Below are 19119 nucleotides of genomic sequence, written 5' to 3'. Positions count from 1 at the left end.
AGGCCTCTCCTCTCTATCGTACGCCCCCTTAATTCTACAACCGCTTGGCCGCGACATGGCGGTTCTACGGGACCTCCAGAAACCGGAAGTCGCGCTCCAGACACAGCGGAAAGAAGAGTTCCGCTCCCCGGAAGTAGTTTTGGCCGATGCCGGAAGAGAAGGCCCCGGGAAACGGCGAGAGCCTAAGATGGCGGAGGTGGTGAGTGCGGAGCGGAGGGAAAGGTAGAGGAGCCCGAGGCATCCCGGGGCCTTCCTCGAGCGCCCGCTTAATTTCTCCTTTTGTTTTTTATTTTGCAGGAGGAAGTGACCGAAGGGTGTAACCTCCCCGTCTTGCGCCGTAACCAAGAAAACGAAGACGAGTGGCGTGAGTAACGGGGGCGGGCGGGGCTTGAGAAGGAGTGGGCGGGGCTTGAGAAGGAGTGGGCGGGGCCACGTGAAGTGGTCAATGGAGCTTGCAAGTCCCATTCAGACTTTGTTGGAGGAGGAGTTTAAAAGGGAGGAGGGGCTTAGTGGGCTGCCAAAAAAGTGGGGACTCCCCAAGGAGGAGACTCTCCCTGGAGGGTTCCCCAACATTAGGACTGGGATAAGAGCGAGAAAAAAAGGCAGTGCAGAATAGTGGTCAGAGCACTCCGATCTCTCTCTTGTTTAAATAATACGGCCTGCAAAAATCCAGCCGGAATTGCAAAAGAATAACAGAAGAGTTGGAATGGTCCCTGGAGGTCATCTAGTCCAACCCCCTGCCTGACCCTACCCCATTTCTGTCAGACGGAAGTCCAGTTTCCTCTTGAAAGCTTCCATTGATGAAGCTCCCACAATTTCTGAATAACAGAATAATAACATAGCTGGAAGGGACCTTGTAGGTCATCTAGTCCAACCCCCCCACCCGAGCAGGAGACCCTACACCATTTTTGACAGACGTCCGTCCAGTCTCTTCTAGAATGCTTCCAGTGACCATTTTAAAACGGATTTTGCCTCTTAGCTTCGTTTTTTCTCCGGCTTACCTCTGCAGTGCATTATTCGGTTCTTAGTCAAGCCAAATGTACCTCTTTTTAAGACTGAACTATCCTGGTGGAAAAAGTGTTTTCTGGGGAAATTTTTCGCAAGCGTTAGAAAGAGAAAGTGGCCAGCCTTGTTTTTTCTCCTGTAATAATCTGCTTTTTCTTTTCACAGCGCTGGCTGAAATCCTGAGTGTCAAAGACATCAGTGGCCGGAAACTTTTCTATGTTCACTATATTGATTGTGAGTAAACGAACCACAAGTTGGAACCATTGGGTGGTTAGGAAGGAAAATAGTTTCTGGATGGAGATTATGAAAATTGGGAGTTGATTGGGGGTGAGTGGGGGCCCGCTACAATCCTATCTGGACCACTATGAAACTGAAATCAAGATAATTTATGATCACAGGTTGTCCTCAGCTTATAACCATTCATTTAATGACTGTCCCAAGTTACAATGGCATTGAAAAAAGTGACTTATGGCCGTTTTTCACACTTATGACCGTCACAGCATTCCCCAGGATCATGTGATCAAAATTCAGACGCTTGGCAATTGACTTGTATTTATGACGGTTGCGGTGTCATGTGTGGATCCCCTTTTGCGACCTTCTGACCAGCAAAATCAATGTGTGTGTGTGTGGGGGGGGCAGATTCACTTAACAACCGTGTCCTGAACAAATGCAGTGATTCACTTAACGAGTGTGGTAAGAAAGATCGTAAAATGGAGCAAAATTCGTGTAGCAACATAAATTTTAGCCTCAATTTCAGTCATAAGTTGAGGACTAGCTGGATACCCCAGGGGTCCAAAATGTTGGCTTGTTATCAATGCCAGTTAAAAGATCTCATATATCTATATCTATATATCTTTATCTATATATATATAATCTATCTATCATCTATCTATCATCTATCTATCTATCTATCTATCTATCTATCTATCTATCTATCTATCTATCTATCTATCTATCATCTATCTATCTATCTCCATCTCCATCTCCTGATTGGTCCAAAGTCACCCAGCTGGCTTTTGTGCCTAAGGCGGGACTAGAGCTCCCAGTCTCCTGGTGACTGGCCCACTCAGCTTAGTTTCATACCTATTGCGGGACTAGAACTCACCGTCTCCTGGTTTCTAGCCTGGTGTCTTATCCAATATAACCTTTCCCCCCCCTCACTTAATCCCTGAGTGCCTTTTCCTAAACAAAACCCCTTTCTTGCCTTAACTATACAGTCAACAAGCGTCTGGACGAATGGGTCACTCACGACCGACTGGATTTAAAGAAGATCCAGTTCCCCAAGAAAGAAGCCAAGACCCCCACCAAGAACGGGCTGCCAGGATCCCGGCCCAGCTCCCCGGAACGTGACGTGGTAGGATGCGCGAGGCTTCGGGGGAAGGGAGCGGTGTTGACGGGAAGAGCCTGTTTGGGAGGAGAGTCCTAGCCATCTTTTAGGGGTGGGGTGGTGGGGGGCGGCGGCGGTTGAAATTCCAGCCCAGGCGATAACAAAACCCAGGAATGTTACGGGATGTTTCTACGACGTCAGGACGGGGGCGTTTGAGAGCATTGACGGTTCGCTTCTTCCCCGCCGAGATCTCCGCCTGGAGACGGGGGTCTCCTCCCCCGTACGTTTCCCTGCCCCACCCGAGCAGGAACCCGCATCCTTTCCCCCACATGTTGGTAATGCCCGCCTTCCTCTCTATTCAGAGGAAGACCTTGGATCTACAACCGGCCACTCCATCCAGCGGTAAAACCCTACCCATTCCGGTGCAGATAACCCTCCGTTTTAACCTATCTAAAGAGAGGGAGGCCGTCCCTGGCTCGCCCGACCAACCCCTCTCCTCCAGCTCCTGCGTCCAGCCAAACCATCGTTCTACGGTACAAAAAACTGGCACTCGGCCGCTCGTTCCTTTTCATGTCGCGTTTGCTCGGCCCTGTTTCTTCCAGAGGCCGCACCAGCTGGTGGGGGGGTTGAGTTAGGTCTGGGCTAGCGAGCGAGACCTCCGGGGGTGGGTAGGGGTGGATGGGGGTGGTATGTGTGCCCAGGGGCATTGTGGGTCCTTCCAGGGCCCCTACTTCCCCTCCTGAGTCAATCCCAAAACAGAAAGGGGGGGGGGAAGACAGTGAAAGAGACCGCGATATTAAGTTTAAACCACAGATGAAAAGGGCTAGGCGTTTGTATGACCTTTAAGCCACCAGGTGCCTTGGGTTCGGCTTGCTACAGGTAGTCCTCGACTTAACGGCCACGATTTCCGGAGTTTCTCTGGCTAAGTGCGACAGTTGTTAAGTGAGTTTTCCTACCGTTTTAGTATCGTCGTAACTTCAAACGGTCACTTAAGGGAAGGGTCGTTAGTCGGGGACCTATCTGTATGAAGCTTCAGGCAGGAATGGAATGGGCTTGGCAACTGAATTTGAAGAATGGACGGACGTAAATTTGTCGGTGGCTCAGTGGTCAGAATGGAGTATGGCAGGCTCGCTCTGCCGACTGCCAGCAATTCGATCCTGACCGGCTCAAGCTTGACTCAGCCTTCTATCTTTCCAAGGTCGGTAAATGGAGGATCCAGATTGTTGGGGGCCATAGGCTGACTTTGTAAACCGCTTAGAGGGGGGCTGTAAAGCACTGTGAAGTGGTATATAAGTCTTAAGTGCTATTGCTGTTCTATTTTGTTCTATATTCTATGTTCTATATTCTATCCTATATTCTATTCTATATTTTGTATTCTATATTCTATATTCTATCCTATATTCTATTCTATATTTTATATTCTATATATTCTATCCTGTATTCTATTATATATTTTATATTCTATATTCTATTGTATATTCTATATCCTATATCCTATATTCTATTATATATTTTATATTCTATATTCTATTCTATATATTCTATCCTGTATTCTATTATATATTTTATATTCTATATTCTATTGTATATTCTATATCCTATATTCTATTCTATATTTTATATTCTATATTCTATTCTATATATTCTGTCCTGTATTCTATTATACATTTTATATTCTATTGTATATTCTATATTCTATTCTATATTTTATATTCTATATTCTATTCTATATATTCTATCCTGTATTCTATTACATATTTTATATTTTATATTCTATTCAGAATCCTATTCTATTCCATTCCATTCCATTCTACTGTTTTTCCATCTTATGCTGGAAACCTTTCCCATTTAGCCCAGTTTCAAACTGGTTTAACTAGATAAATTGATTCAGTCCCCAAATAGAAGCCATGGCAGCTCAGTGGCTAACACTGGGCCAATCGCACGCTCTACCTTGCAGGGTTGTTTTGTGAAAAGTCTAAGGCAGAAGAAGCCATAACCCAAACTTCTATAGGTGATAAGCCTAGGGGGGGGTCGTATCAGAGGCAGGGCGGGGACCCAACTTTTAACCCCCTTCTCAGTCCCAGAGCAGCGTTTGGGTCAGTCCTTCCCTTCTCAGCCCACCAGTCGGGGTGGTTTGATGGGGGAGGGGGTTGTGCTAAGAGAGGGAACACCTGGGTTCAAATCCTGCCCTGAAGCTCCCTGAATGACTTGGATCCAGTCACACTTTCTTATCCCGAATCTTATGGAGGAATCTAGGACTTCCCAAAGCGCTCTTTGAGCTGCCAAAAAGAAAATCGATATGGTCAGATCTCTGAAGGCCTGAACCAACATCACAATGGGCCTTGAATTCTCCCGCCGAAGCCTCTACAACTCGGTAAAGGGCCCCTGGGCCTTGTTCTGAGAAGGAGACGGTTTTACAGGTAGTCCTCGACTTACGGCCACAACTGAGAAACCTAAGCGCTAAGTAAATTTCCCCTCCTCTCCCCGCTCCCTTCCGTTTTATCACTTGGCTGGCTGCGGTTGTTCAGCGAATCGCTGCGGTTCTTAAATAAGTCGCCCTGCTGTTAAGTGAATCCGGCTTCCTCATCGACTTTGTCCGACGGTTGCAAAGGGGGATGGCGTGACACCCACCCACCCACGAGCCGTCCTCAATACGAGTCAGTTGCCAAGCGTCTGAATTTTGATTGCGTAACCACTGGGATGTTGCAGCGGTCACAACTGCGAACAGGGTGGATTTGATTTGAATCACTAGTAAAAGGGCTTGATTTAAATCGGCTCGATATTAAGCCATCATTTGTAAAGAGCAATTGTCATCTCTGACCTGCTATTGACTCACTGACAGTCCCAGAATTGCAGAATCTGCAGCCTCGTGCTACATAACTAAGCTCCATTTCATGCCGAATAAACTAAACGATTACCTTAAACGTAAAACTATCTTTAGATAGATTTTTACTCCAAAGGCATCTGATTAAAATAAGCTTGATAAAAAAAATTTAAAAATCCAATTTAAAATAAAAAATCAGATTTTTTTTTAAAAAAGCATTGATTTTTATCCACCCTGACTACGAAAAACTCCTAACTTCCTATTTTGAGTGCCGTTGTAACTCTAGACAGCCACTAAGTGAACTGTTGTAAGTCGAGGACTGCCTGTATTCTGGGTAAAGCAGCTTTCCTAAGTCGTGTGTGTCCCCCCCCCCCCCCCCCAATCTATCAAAGTTGTGGTGGTACAAGGATACAAGGATGGGTTTCTAACAGGTGGACCAGGGTAGAATCAGAGTCCTTAACTTAAAAGATGGGTGGACTTCAACTCCCAGAATCCCCTCTCAAGCTTAAATTTAAGATGGGTGGACTTCAACTCCGACAATCCCCCAGCCAATATGATGGCTGAGGGATTCTGGGAGTTGAAGTCCACCCACCGTAAAATATGGTGGCTGAAGGATTCTGGGAGTTGAAGTCCACACCTCTGAAAACATGCTTGCTGGGAGTCAAAGCCCATCCATCTTAAAGCATGCTTGCTGGGGAATTCTGGGAGTTGAAGTCCACCCGTCTCTTAAAAGTTGAGAAACGCTGCTCCAGAGAGAGCCAGCCAATCAGAGGCCTCGTATGACCCTTCTTCTCACCCCCAACTTCATTCACCTGGACAGTAGCTGCAGAGTCTGGCCGATCCCTCCCACCGATCCCAGGCCGAGTCTCCCCATCTTTTGCGATGCTGGTGGAAAATTGGGGAGGGGAAGAAGAGAGGAGGAGGAAGAGGAGGCAGCCCGCCTCCCCCCTAGAACTTGTTTGCTTTGGTCTCTTCCAGAAACGGAAGGTGGAAGTGGTGTCCCCCGCAACCCCCATCCCTGTTGTGAGCGAGACAACACAAGCCTTGGTTTTTCCCCAGGTAAGTGCACGAAAAGAAACACAGGTGCGATCCACGACTTAAGACTGAGCCCAAAGCTTTTTGTGGCTAAAGTGAGACATTTGCGCAGTGGGTTTGTCCCTATTTTCTTGCCACCCTTAAGTGAATCGCTTGCAGTTGTTGAGGGAGCAACACGGTCGTTAAGCGAATCTGGATTTCCCGTTGACTTGGCTCGTCGGAAGGTCCCAAAAGCGGATCACGTGACCTCCCGGGACACTGCAAATCGTCATAAACACGAAAATGGGACAAAGCTCACTTAACAAACATCTCCCTTAGCAATGGAATTTTGGGCTCAATTGCGGTCGTAAGTCGAGGACTTCTTGTAATGCCCTCTTTGTCTCCTTCTCTTTTCCAGAATGGCTCCGCTCGCCGAGCCGTGGCCGCCCAGCCGGGCCGGAAGAGAAAATCCAACTGTCTTGGGACAGATGAGGTACATATCCGTGCCGGGTAGTTGGTGGCACCCATCTCCGTTGCCGCTTGGGAGGGGAGCACGCCTGGCGGCTTCTCCCATCCCGAACGGACCCCCCTTTTTGATTCTTGCAAGCAGGATTCCCAGGACAGCTCGGACGGGATCCCGTCGGCGCCCCGCATGACGGGCAGCTTGGTCTCGGACCGGAGCCACGATGACATTGTCACCCGCATGAAGAACATTGAATGTATCGAACTCGGGCGCCACCGCCTCAAACCCTGGTACTTCTCGCCCTACCCTCAGGAGCTCACCGCCCTCCCCGTCGTCTACCTCTGCGAATTCTGCCTTAAGTATGTCAAGAGCCTCAAATGCCTCCAGCGGCACCTGGTAAGGGGTCCTCCTTTCCTCCCATCTCCCCACCACCCATCCAGCTTGGATCAGAGTCGTCCCAATCCCCCTCTTCAATTATTTGCAATGACCCCATATCAGCTGGAGGATAGCAAAAGCCCTTAGACTTTATATACCGCTTCGCAGTGCTTTTACAGCCCTCTCTAAGTGGTTTACAGAGTCAGCCTCTTGCCCCCTAACAATCTGGGTCCTCGTTTTACCCACCTTGGAAGGCTGAGTCAACCTTGAGCCGGTCAGGATCAAACTCCTGGCAATGGGCAGAGTTAGCCTGCAATACTGCATTCTAACCACTGTCAGGAAGGAAGGAAGATAGCAATAGCACTTAAGACTTATATACCGCTTCACAGTGCTTTTACAGCCCTCTAAGTGGTTTACAAAGTCAGCCTATTGCCCCCCAACAATCTGGGTCCTCATTTTACCGACCTCAGAAGGACGGAAGGCTGAGTCACCCTTGAGCCGGTCAGAATCAGACTCCTGGCAGTGGGCAGGGGTTAGCCTGCCATACTGCATTCTAACCACTGCGCGACCATGTCTCGTCCACTCTCCCATCGTCCCCAGCCCACCTCGCTGCTGCGCCTGCCTCTTTCTGCTTTCAGTGTAGTTTTTAAAATCTTCTCCTGTCGTTTTGATCTTTCTTTTATTTGGCTTAAAATCCTCATCTCTGCCGTTTTAATGTTTTCATCTTTCTTCTATTGGGTTTTTAAAATCCTCCCCTATTTTTTTTTAATGTTTTAAACTTCTATCGAACTTAAAATCTTCATCTCTAGTCTTAATGTTTGAAGCGTTCTTCTGCTTAACAGAATCCTTGATGGAAGCACCATTTTTCTTTGTGGGGAAAAAAACAACCCGACACTGTGGTTTTGCTTTCCTGCAGATGAAGTGCGACTTGAGGCATCCTCCGGGTAACGAAATCTACCGCAAAGGAACCATTTCCTTCTTTGAGATCGACGGACGGAAGAACAAGGCAAGCAAAATGCCCTTAGTGCTGCATCAGGTCTTCCGCGGTCTGGAATCCGCCTACATTTCCCAGAGTTCCTTGCCTATCCATTCATGGGGGAAATCCGTTCTCGCCCATGTTAAACATGCCACTTTCTGCGTGGCCTCTAGTGTAAAGTTTCAAAGGCACACAGTGGCTAATAATCCTGACAGGTAGGACTCCAAGAAAGGTGAAAAAGCAGCAGGGGCCCAGTAGAAAAAGGCATTCAAACCAAGATCCAAGTTTCTAGCCCTCAGGGAAACCATTCAGCCTTTGCTTGGCTTCTTTTCCCCCCACTCCTCCCCAAAACCATTTTGTCTGTCCCAGTATTATATTTTAAGCATGTGGCTAAGATGCTGAGCTTGTCGATCAGAAAGGTCGGCGGTTCGAATCCCTAGCGCCATGTAACAGAGTCTTATTTTGGGGGGAAACACGGTATTCATCCTGTGTCCCTTTTGTCCTTTCCTTTTCCTCTTCCAGAGTTATTCGCAAAATCTTTGCCTCCTGGCGAAATGCTTCCTCGATCACAAAACCCTCTACTACGACACGGATCCCTTCCTCTTCTACGTCATGACCGAATACGACAGCAAAGGCTTCCACATTGTCGGCTATTTCTCCAAGGTGAGTCTTCGCTCGATTTAAAAAAAATAAAAAATCAGTTTTTCTCTTCCCATGCCGTCATTCATTCTCTTTTTCTCTCTCTCATAAAAGAGAAGGAGTAAGAGAAAGGGAAAGAGGAAAAAGAAAAAAAGGAAAGAGAAAGGAAAAAGAGAAAAGGAAGGGAAAGAAAAAAAGGAAAGAAAAAAGAAAAAGAAAGGGAAAGAAAGAGAAAAATTAAGGAAAGAGAAATGAAAAGAAATGGAAGAGAAAGAGAAAAAGAAAAAAAGGAAAGGAAGGGAAAGGGAAAGGAGAAAGGGAAAGAAAAAGAGAAAAAAAGAGGACCAAGAGAGAGATCAAGTTAAGATTCCACAGGTGGAAGATGAATGGCCCCTCCCATAGGACATAAAAGAGGAGCGAAAGGGGAGTGGGCTTTTGCAGGAAACAATTCCTTCGTTCGGTCGTTAGATTCGTTTCAGGAGTGTGAAGATCTGTCCCTGAATCTCAGAGACTCTGTACCCAGAGCCTTTCCTTGCATTTGGGAAAATATTGACACGGCAGCTTTCCAAGCTAGATAAGGTCTGTGGTCATAAATACTCCTTTGAAAGACTGTTTGCCAGGCCTTGGCTGAATGGGAATGAGAGGAATTCACATTCGTTTTATAAAAGGAACTAGGACTCTGCCTCATGCTTTTTGGGGAAGGCTAGGTCAAAGCGCCCTGGAAACGCAGCTTGTCAGGCTGATCTGCGTTTGGCCAAAATGGCCAAAAATCTTGGCAAAGTTGGGACAGGAAGGGCCCGATCCTTACATTCTGTTCGTCTCCTTCTTTCTCGCAGGAAAAGGAATCCACCGAAGACTACAACGTGGCGTGCATTCTGACGTTACCTCCTTATCAGAGACGGGGTTATGGCAAGCTGCTGATTGAATTCAGTAAGTGAGCCTTCCTCTTTCGACTTCGCCTCTGCGTACAACCTGAACTTACAACCATTCGCGGAAATGGCTGTTCAGAGTTACGACGGCACTGCAGAAAAGTGGCTAAGGCTCCATCCTCCCTCACACTTACGGCCATCATCCAGCATCTTCACCGGTCACATGATCAACATTCAGGCACTTGGCAACAGGCCTGTATTTACAAAACAGGGAGTCCTCAACCTACAACAGTTCACTTAGGGACTAATCGAAATTACAACGGCACTGAAAAAAGTGACTTGTGACTGTTTTTCACAGTTACGACGGTTGCAGTGTCCCCCGGGGGGGTTGTTGTTGTCACTTGATCCCGTTTTGCAACCTCCTGGCAAGCAAAGTCAGTGGGGAAGTCAGAATCACTTAACGACTATGTTCCTAATTTAACCACTGTGATTTGCTTTAAAAACGTGGCGAGAATAGTTATAAAATGGGACAAGCCCACTTAACACACGTTTCACTGAGCGACATAAATTTGGGGCTCCATTGTGGCCGTAACTTGAGGACTACCTGCAATGGCCGCATCTTGGTAAGCCATCCCAGCCGGCTTTCAACTAACAAGCGAGTCAGAGAAGCTGGGTTTGTTTAATGAACGCGTGATTCACTTAATGATGGTGCGGAAAAAGGTCGTAAAATGGTCAAAATTCATTTTAACGTTTCACTAAACAACTGATTAGCAATTGGAAATGTTGGTTGTAAATCGAGCACCGCTTATACTTCAATCCATCCCCCCAAGTGATCCTGGATATTTCTTTAAATCCTGGCTTGTTTTTAACTCAGTTCTGTCTCTCTTCTCCAGGTTACGAGCTGTCCAAGGTAGAAGGCAAGACAGGCACCCCTGAAAAACCCCTCTCGGATTTGGGCCTCTTGTCGTACCGCAGCTACTGGTCCCAAACCATCCTGGAGATCCTGATGAACCTCAAACTGGAGAACGGCGAGCGCCCACAGATCACCATCAAGTGAGGGCCAAACTGGAAGGGCAGTGCGAAAATTGTAGGGGAGGATGGCTTTGAATCCCTCAAAATTTGAGAGTGACAAATCTCTTTCCCAGAGTTGTTGGCCAGTTGTGGTGTTGGGGGGGAAACATAAGGCCAGGGATGAAATACGGAAGAGATTCTCAAAAGAGCCGATTGGACCAGATGACCTCTGTTGGTCTCCTTCCCGCTCTGTTATCTTATTCCGTTTGCTTAACTATTTTCTCCGCTCCCCCCCCCCCTCCATCTTTTTCCAGCGAGATCAGCGAAATCACGAGTATCAAGAAGGAGGATGTTATCTCTACGCTTCAATATCTCAACCTCATCAATTATTATAAGGTACATTTGCCGCTCGGTGGTTCTTGATCGTGGAAAAGCAAGAAAGTTTTGCATGGATGACCCAGGGATTTTTTTGGGGGGGGGGGGATGATATTTGCCGTTTCGATAAGATGCAACGTGGGGAGTTAGCTAATTATTTTTCCAGAAAAGGGGATAATGATGGGCGAGGACCTAAAAAAATGGGATTACTACCTTCCTTGAGGGATGGGAAGCTTAGCATCGTTCTGCTTTTTACTGGTTTTTCCGAATGATAAAATAATCCCCGTTGTTTTGCCGCAGGCAAAATAATAATAATGAGAAATAATAATTATTGAATAATAAATATTATTAAATAATAAGTAGTCTTTTATTTACAACCACTCGCTTAGTGACTGTTCAAAGATAAAACAGCACTGAAAAAAAGGGACTTTATGGCCATTTTTCACACTTAACAACCGTTGCAATATCCGCAAATGGTCAAAATTCAGATGCTGGCCAACTCACATTTATGACGGCCGCAGCGTCCCTGGGTCACGTGATTCACCTTTTGCGACCTTCCTGAACAGCAAAATCAAGGGGGAAGCCGGTTTCGCTTAACGACCGCGTTACTATCTTAACAGCTGCAGTGAATTCGCTTAACGACTGTTTGGAAAAGAAAGGTCGTAAACCAGGGGAAAACTCACTTCTCAAACTGTTTTGCTTAGCAACGGAAATTTTGGGCTCAGTTGTGGTTGTAAGTAAAGGACCAGCAGTCGTAAGTGCGAAAAATGGTCATGTCACTTTTTTCAGTGTTGTTTTAACTCCGAACAGTCACTAAACGAGTGGTTGTAAATAAAGGACAACTTATTATTTAATAATAATATTATTTAATAAGAATAATAATTTCTTATTATTATTTTGCCTGCTGTAAGAAATGTGGATTATTTTATCATTTGGAAAACCCAGTAAAAAGCAAAGTATATTTCTCACGAGAACTTTAGAATGTAAGTCAGAGAAGAGCAACAAAGATGATTAAAGGACTGGAAAGTAAAAACATACAACAGGAATTAGATATGTCTGGTTTAATGAAAAGGAGGGCTACGGGGGGGACATGACAGCAGTCTTCCAGTATTTGAGGGGCTGCCCCAAAGAAGAGGGAGTCAAGCTATTCTTCAAAGCACCAGAAAGCAGCTAATCAAGGAGAGAAGCAGCTCAAGAAATTACACGATTTTCTGATATAGTTAGAACAATTAACCGGTGGAACAGCTTGCCACCAGAGGTTGTGGTTGCTTCATCACTGGAGGCTTTTAAGAAGAGACTGGACAGCCATTGGTTTGTGCCATAGGTTCGCCATGAGATATAGGGCCTCCTGCTTGAGCAGGGAGGGGGGGGTCAGACCTCCAAACCCTCTTCCAAATTCTGTTTCCTTCTTTCTTCCTTTTTTTTCTTTCTTACCTCCTTTCCTTCTCTCATCTTTCTCTGTTTGTCTTCCTTCCTTGCTATATTTCCTTCCTTCTTTTTCTTTCTTTGCTTCTTTGCCTTCCTTCCCACTTTTTCCTTTCTTCTTTTCCTTCTCCTTGCTTCTTTCTCTCTCCTTCCCTCCTCCTCCTCCTCCTCTTTCTTCCTTACCCCCTGGCTTTCTCCATTCTTCCTCTTCTCCTTCCTTTCCATTTCCCTTCCCAAACTGTTGTCGTTTTGTGACTCCCCAGGGCCAGTACATCTTGACTCTCTCCGAGGACATCGTGGACGGGCACGAGCGGGCCATGCTGAAGCGAATTCTGCGCATCGATTCCAAGTGTTTACATTTCACCCCGAAGGACTGGAGTAAGAGGGGGAAGTGGTGAATTCAAAGGCTCCCCCCGCCCGCCCACGGGCCCTTTGACTTTGGCAAAAAGCGGGGGGGAGTCCCAGGACCTCAGTGTACAGCGGTAACAGGATCAAGCTGACCACCAGCCCCCTTCATCCCTACCCCGCCGCGTCCCGGATGGCCTTTACGAGACGGGACTCCACCAAGACTTTGTGTACAGTAGTTGAAAAGCACAGACGGATTGTGTTCACCCTGCTTATATAGGTCCAGACATTTCTGAAGGCTCCCCACACCCCCCCAGGTTGAGGGGGCCGAGGGGTCCCCCTCCCGAGTCCAATGGCGCTCGGGTACAAGCGGATTTGCGGGGGGCACCTTCCGAGCGGCCAGATAATGGATCACTTCCAGCAGCTGATTCTGGCAAGGAAGGGGAGAGCCCACGGCACTCTGGGGCTGAAACCCCGGAGCGGGCACAAGGCAGAGACCCCTCCCGCCGGCTCCAGGTCAGAAGAGAGGGCCTCTTCGTCCAGAAAAAGACTGGAGCGCCGAGAAGACGCACCTTTCTCAAAAAGGGACAACTCACCTCTTGTCTCTGATCGGAATAAATGAACAAAGTCCTTTTTTTAAGGAAATGAGAATCCTGCTTGTTTGGCAATTATTTATTTTCTTTTATTTTCTTTTTCTTCATTTCCTCCTCTTCTCTCCTTTTCCCTTTTCTGTTTCTTTCCTCCCTTTTTTGTTTCCTTTCTTCTCTTTCCTTCCTTTCCCAGTTTGTTTCTTTTTTCTCTCTTCCTTTTTTCCTTTTCTCCCTTTTTCTTTCTTACCCCTCCTTTCTTTCTTTTTCTCCTCTTTTTCCATTTGTCTTCCTTTGTTCTCATTCATTCGTTGCTTCGTTTTTTCCCCTTCCTTCCCTTTTCTTTGCTTCTTTCTTTTCCTCTTGTCTTTTTCTCCTTTCATTGCTTTCTTTCTCTTTTCCTATCTTCTTTTTCTCTTTTCCTTGCTTCCTTCTTTCCTTCCTTCCCTCCTCCTCTCTCCCTTTCCCCCTCCTCTCTCAATTCTCTTTTCCTTCCTTTCCATTTCTCTCTTCTTTCATTCTCTCCCTTCTTTCTTCTCCCTCCCTCCTTCCTTTTGCCTGTGTCTTTTCCTCCCCGTCCCTCCCTCTTTTTCTTCGTTCACTTGGTATGGAAAGCAGGGACCAAAGAAAGTTGGATTTGCAGGAAAGACCCAACAGTCGTAGCTCCTGAAAGCATTAAAAGGTTTTTTTTCCCCCAACCTAAATTGCAGTGAAAATCTCAAATTTTTCAAGAGAAGTTTGACGTTACAAAATGAAAAAGCCACACAGCGATGCAAATTTCTCACAAAAAGTTAGGAGTTTTTTTTTTGGCAGCCTCCCCCTTACCCATTCTGTCCCTGAAAGTGTTGATGGAGGAGCCTAAAGCAACACCATCATTACTTTCAAAAGGAATCGAGGTTTTATTTGTGTTTATTTATTTAAAAAAGAATGCCAGAAGTAGTTAGGAACACCCAGCAGAGACCAAAATTTTAAATAGGACCGTCTTCACTTGGAAACAAGATGCACTCAAATCATTGTAGGAATTAATTAAGCCCCCGGGAGCAAAAATATGGGCCTAAAATTAATTAAAACTCAGTCCACAGATCCATGGGAAAGCTGCAATTTTTCCAAGCAGCTGTTAAAATAAAGCATAAATTGCAAATACAGTTTGGAAGGAAAAGGTGTAAGCGAAGGGACTTTCTTAACACAGCAAAGAGAGGCTGAATGTCCCTTTTTCACCCAAATCTGCATTTTTAAGTCACAGCACACCATATTTTTCTCCACGGCCTCTTCAGGCAACACTCTGGTCTTCCTCACTCTTCATCGGTAACGGGGGCATGGATCTGCAAACAGACCCACACAGAAAATCAGCGCCCTTGCTTTGTGCCCAAATGCATACAGGTAGTCCTCGACTTAACAACTACGTGAAGTTCCATCGGTGAAAAAAAGTCACATTTAATGACGCTCCCCTTAAGTTACCTGAACAAAAATTTGAGCTTTTGGCAACCAGGATATTTCCAACGTCACCATTGGCAATTTTCTCTGAGGGCTTCAGGCAAGCAAAGTCAATAGGAAACACCAGATTCTGTTAACGAGTATGGCAAAAAAGGGGTTGTAAAATGGAGTACGGTTCACTTAACACCCGCACTGATTAGCAGTGGAAATTTCCGAGCCAAAATTGTGTGGTTTAAATCAAGGACTACCTATACAATTGGCCCAAGAATGGATTCCCATAATCCTGACAGGTAGGACTCAAAGAAAGGTGAAAATGCAGCAGGAGCCCAGTAGAAAAAGGCATTCAAACCAAAATACAAGTTTCTAGTCCTCGGGGAAACTGTTCAGCCTTTGCTCGGCTTCTTTCGCGCACTCCTCCCCAAAGCCATTTTGTCTGTCCCAGTATTATATTTTAAGCATGTGGCTCAGTGGCTAAGATGCTGAGCTTGTCGATCAGAAAGGTCGGCAGTTCGGCGGTTTGAATCCCTAGTGCCGCATAACGGAGTGAGCTCCCGTTTCTTGTCCCAGCTTCTGCCAATCGAGCAGTTTGAAAGCAGGTAAAAAATCCAAGTAGAAAAGTAGGAACCACCTTTGGTGGGAAGGGAACGGTGTTCCGTGCGCCTTCGGTGTTTAGTCATGCCGGCTACATGACCACGGAGACGTCTTCGGACAGCGCTGGCTCTTTGGCTTTGAAACGGAGATGAGCACCGCCCCCTAGAGTCAGGAACGGCTAGCACATACGTGTGAGGGGAACTTTTACCTTTATGTCAAAAATAACCCTATGTGGCTTAATACGGATTTGTGAAACCAGTTTTTGATTCCGTCTCGATCCCGTTTCACATTTCTGCCTCAAACTCTAGTTGAATGAACCTTTTAGCCAGAGCGGACTTCAACTCCCAAAATTCCTCAGGGTTAGACCAAGGAATTCTGGGAGTGGTAGTCTGGAGGCTTTTTTTTGATGCGGAAGTCAACCAATGCTCACTCACCCCTTGAGCGATCGCTGGCCAAGCGAGAGCCATGACGATTTCATCGCTGCTACTGGGTGCCCGTTCGAGGTTCCACACCGTCAGGGAATCAAAAGCTGACTTCACACCTACTTCCCGTTCCTGGGTAGAAAGGGGGTGGGGATGGGGGCAGAGAAGGGGATGCTGTTGGCCTGGAGAGCTGGGTTTATTTGCTACACCTTACCCCAGTATGGAAGTGTGAGCCTCCCGGATAAGGATAGGAAAGACAACCACATGGTAAAGCTACATTAGAAGAATCTTGCAGTACAAATCTCCACTGTCTCCTTTACAGCCAGTGAAACTAGGGAGGGTCCCTTCTGAGCCTCTTTCTCCATCCATTGTGCAGCCGAGGGCTCAGCTACCTCTTATCTGCCGGTTGCCTAAAGCTACATTAATAGAATCTAGCACATCTGAAAGTACAAATCTCCCCCTGTCTCCTTTACAGCCTGTGAAACTAGGGAGGGTCCCTCTGAGCCTCCTTGCATTATGCAGCTGAGGTTCATATCTGGTGTTCCCTTGGCAATGTCTCTGCCCACTTCCAAAGGTCTTCCCCACATACTATTATAGCATCTCCTTTCTATCCCGAGAAACTAGGGAGAGTTTCTTTTGAGCCTCTCGCTCTGCCTGTTATACATCTGAGGGCTATGCTGTCTCTTATCTGACAAGAGTCTCTTTGCTCTTTCTCCCAAGGTCTTCTCCACATATCCTTGCACACACACTGCATTCTTTCCATAGTTCTGGGTTCCCCCCTCTTCTTTACAGCTTTAGAAACTAGGATCTCTTGTGAGCATCCCACCCTGCCTCTGAGGGCTATGCTGTCTCTTATTTGATTGCTCCTGAACAAGATCTCTTTGCTCTGTCATCCAAGGTCTTACATACTTCCTTGCACACATTCTGTCCATAGATTTATATTCTCCCCCTTTTACAGCTTGAGAAACTAGGGAGGGTCCCTTCTGAAACTCTTTCTCCTCTCATTATACAGTTGGGGGCTAAGCTGTCCCTTATCTGATGTTCCTTGGCAGCCTCTCTCTTGCCCTGTCTTCCCCACATACCATTCCGGGAACAAACCTTGGATGTTAGGCCCAAGTTGGCCTCTTCCAGCACTAACCCGATGTATCCTTTGGGAAGACAGCTTTCCTTCCCCTTCAAGCTTCGGCCACGGAAGGACACCGAGGCCTCTCCTGGATGAAGGCAAGAGGTAGGAGAGAAACCACAGTGATGAAACCAAACAGGCTGTGGCTGCATTCACAAGACCTCCTCTTTTTCCCGTTGCACATTGACCACAATAAAAATACAAGAACTGAATCAAAACACCCACAGTAATCTACAAATATAAGCATACTAATTATTATTATTTTTTACAAAAAGCACAGACGATAGGGTGTTTATTTATTAGTAGCTGATGACCTGGCATTGCCTGGGTATTTATAGATGTCAAATCATTTGTCTGACGGGGGCCTTTCTTCCACATACCCCCATGCCCATCATCCCTGCCCCAAATCCATCAGCCGCTTCTCCATTGGTCCACTGGAGGGCGAACATCATGGCTGGCTTTCCAGAGGAAGCTGCGAAGGAACGGACATCACAAACAATTGCCACTCTAGGACACTGCGCTCGCTCCCCTTAACGGGCCAGGCGTTCCAGAGTTATGCTGGAACACACCCACACACGCCTCCCAGTATTTGTTATGCTGGAACACACATCCATCCTTTTTTATATATTAAAATAATTATATTAATATGTAATATAATGTATAATAATGTAATATATAAAATAAGAATTATTATTACGTGCTATCTCCCGAATAATAATTCACCAGCATGAAAATCAATCGAATCGTTGAATTAATCCATGTTTTAAATTTGTATTGCGGACAAGGACTTGAAAGCTAAAAAAAGGGACCAAATCTGCCGGATAAAAATAAATCACAAAACATAAACCAAGATTAGCCTTCATCTATTTAGTTGTTCCCTTTAAAAAAAAATTTAGGGGTAGTAGTTTTGAGGCAAGGATCAGATTCTAGTGCGAATACATCAATGGATAAATCACAGCTCATGTTCCGTCCCCCCCTTATTAAAAATGCAATAGGATGGCACGTGGGGAGAGCTTTGAGGGACACCCCAAATGTTTCCAGGACACCAGAGACCCCAATTCTGAAACAATAAGCCAGGATTAAACTTTAAAACCTGCCTACCAAGGAAAAGCTGCTCCCACCAACCCAGGTTTTCTCCGGCTTGGCAGCTGGAAGGAGGGTGAACTTCAACCCCCAGTATCTGCTGGCTGGAGGATCATGGGAGTTGGAGTCCACCCACCTTCCAAGCCGGAGGAAAAAAATAAAACGCTGCGCTAACCGAGGTTGAAGTCAGATTCACACAGCACAACGATCCCAGGTTCACGAGGACTGGCTTGCCGTCCTACGCGGGAAAACCATGGGTGTTGTAGTCCCCCCCCCCAAACTGGGGAAGGAGGGGGGTTTGCAACCTCCCCCAAACTGGAGGGCGCCCGGTTGCAGAAGCCTCCCTCCTTCCAGGCATCTTTGCGTGCCCCGCGCTGCGCCCCCTTCCCACGGTGCGCGCCAGGGAGCGAGGTTCAGGATGGCAGCCTTGGCAGCTGTTGGCAGCCCCGGCCGGAGCTCGCCTGCTGCAGCCCGCCTTGCCTGCCTACCCTCGGGCGCCCCGGGGTCGCGTCGGACGGCGGGCGCGAAGTAGCGGTCCACGGCGGCGGGTCCGTCGTGCTGGATGGCGCAAGGGAGGAGATGCAAGGGGTCCCGGGGCGCCCCCGGCAGGGAAGCCAGCGCCAGCCGCGCTCCGCCCCGCTCTTCCCCCGCCATGGAGAGCCTCGAGCGCCGCCTGCCTTCCCGCGCACGCCGACCCCGCCCCGCCCAGGGATCCACCCCCAGGAGGGAGGGAGGGAGGGAGGGAGGGATCCACCCCCAGGTGAGGGGCGGGGCGAGATCCTCCCTCACTCAGGAATCCACCCCCAAATGGGAGAGAGGAGATCCTCCCTCTCCCAGGAATCCACCCCCATGGGACAAAGGAGATCCTCCCGCACTCAGGAATACACCCCCAAGTGCAAGAGAGATCCTCCCTCTCCCAGGAATCCACCCCCATGGGACAAAGGAGATCCTCCTGCACTCAGGAATCCACCCCCAAGTGGTGGAGAGGAGATCCTCCCTCACCCAGGAATCCACCCCATGGGACAAAGGAGATCCTCCCGCACTCAGGAATACACCCCCAAGTGCAAGAGAGATCCTCCCTCTCCCAGGAATCAACCCCCATGGGACAAAGGAGATCCTCCTGCACTCAGGAATCCATCCCCAAGTGGGAGAGAGGAGATCCTCCCTCTCCCAGGAATCCACCCCATGGGACAAAGGAGATCCTCCCTCACTCAGGAATCCACCCCCAAGT

The 19119-nt window shown here is 47.3% G+C and overlaps 2 protein-coding genes across 5 annotated transcripts; one reads left to right on the top strand and one right to left on the bottom strand.

The window, feature by feature from the left end:
* Window positions 1-63: 63 nt before the first annotated feature.
* On the top strand, window positions 64-13299 carry KAT5 (lysine acetyltransferase 5). 4 transcript variants are annotated; one of them, XM_081968205.1, is made up of 14 exons: window positions 64-199; window positions 298-364; window positions 1171-1239; window positions 2223-2359; window positions 2695-2865; window positions 6135-6215; window positions 6589-6663; window positions 6781-7029; window positions 7925-8014; window positions 8507-8647; window positions 9460-9553; window positions 10386-10545; window positions 10818-10899; window positions 12567-13299. In XM_081968205.1, the coding sequence occupies exons 1-14, from the start codon at window positions 188-190 to the stop codon at window positions 12699-12701; spliced, it is 1563 nt and encodes a 520-aa protein (XP_081824331.1). In that variant the 5' UTR covers window positions 64-187; the 3' UTR covers window positions 12702-13299. The 4 variants fall into 4 exon arrangements, with proteins under 4 accessions (XP_081824331.1, XP_081824330.1, XP_081824333.1 ...); XM_081968204.1 differs by having other exon boundaries at window positions 6778-7029; XM_081968207.1 differs by lacking the exon at window positions 2695-2865.
* A 141-nt stretch (window positions 13300-13440) lies between these two features.
* On the bottom strand, window positions 13441-18635 carry RNASEH2C (ribonuclease H2 subunit C). The gene is made up of 4 exons (XM_081968295.1): window positions 18377-18635; window positions 16781-16893; window positions 15695-15814; window positions 13441-14557 (listed from the first exon to the last, which is right to left on the bottom strand). The coding sequence occupies exons 1-4, from the start codon at window positions 18540-18542 to the stop codon at window positions 14528-14530; spliced, it is 429 nt and encodes a 142-aa protein (XP_081824421.1). The 5' UTR covers window positions 18543-18635; the 3' UTR covers window positions 13441-14527.
* Window positions 18636-19119: the final 484 nt, after the last annotated feature.

Source organism: Natrix helvetica (genome assembly GCF_964273705.1).
Source record: "Natrix helvetica genome assembly, chromosome: 16".
Classification (NCBI taxonomy): Eukaryota; Metazoa; Chordata; class Lepidosauria; order Squamata; family Natricidae; genus Natrix; species Natrix helvetica.
This window is presented reverse-complemented; position numbering and strand designations above follow the sequence as displayed.

Coding starts and splice junctions, on each gene's coding strand:
- KAT5 (XM_081968204.1), top strand. Junction 365..1,170: donor AGAAAACGAAGACGAGTGGC/GTGAGTAACGGG, acceptor TTCTTTTCACAG/CGCTGGCTGAAATCCTGAGT. Junction 7,030..7,924: donor AATGCCTCCAGCGGCACCTG/GTAAGGGGTCCT, acceptor GCTTTCCTGCAG/ATGAAGTGCGACTTGAGGCA.
- RNASEH2C (XM_081968295.1), bottom strand. CDS start 18,542: ATGGCGGGGGAAGAGCGGGGCGGAGCGCGGCTGGCGCTGGCTTCCCTG. Junction 16,894..18,376: donor CGACCCCGGGGCGCCCGAGG/GTAGGCAGGCAA, acceptor GCCTTCATCCAG/GAGAGGCCTCGGTGTCCTTC. Junction 14,558..15,694: donor GGCCAGCGATCGCTCAAGGG/GTGAGTGAGCAT, acceptor GTCTGTTTGCAG/ATCCATGCCCCCGTTACCGA.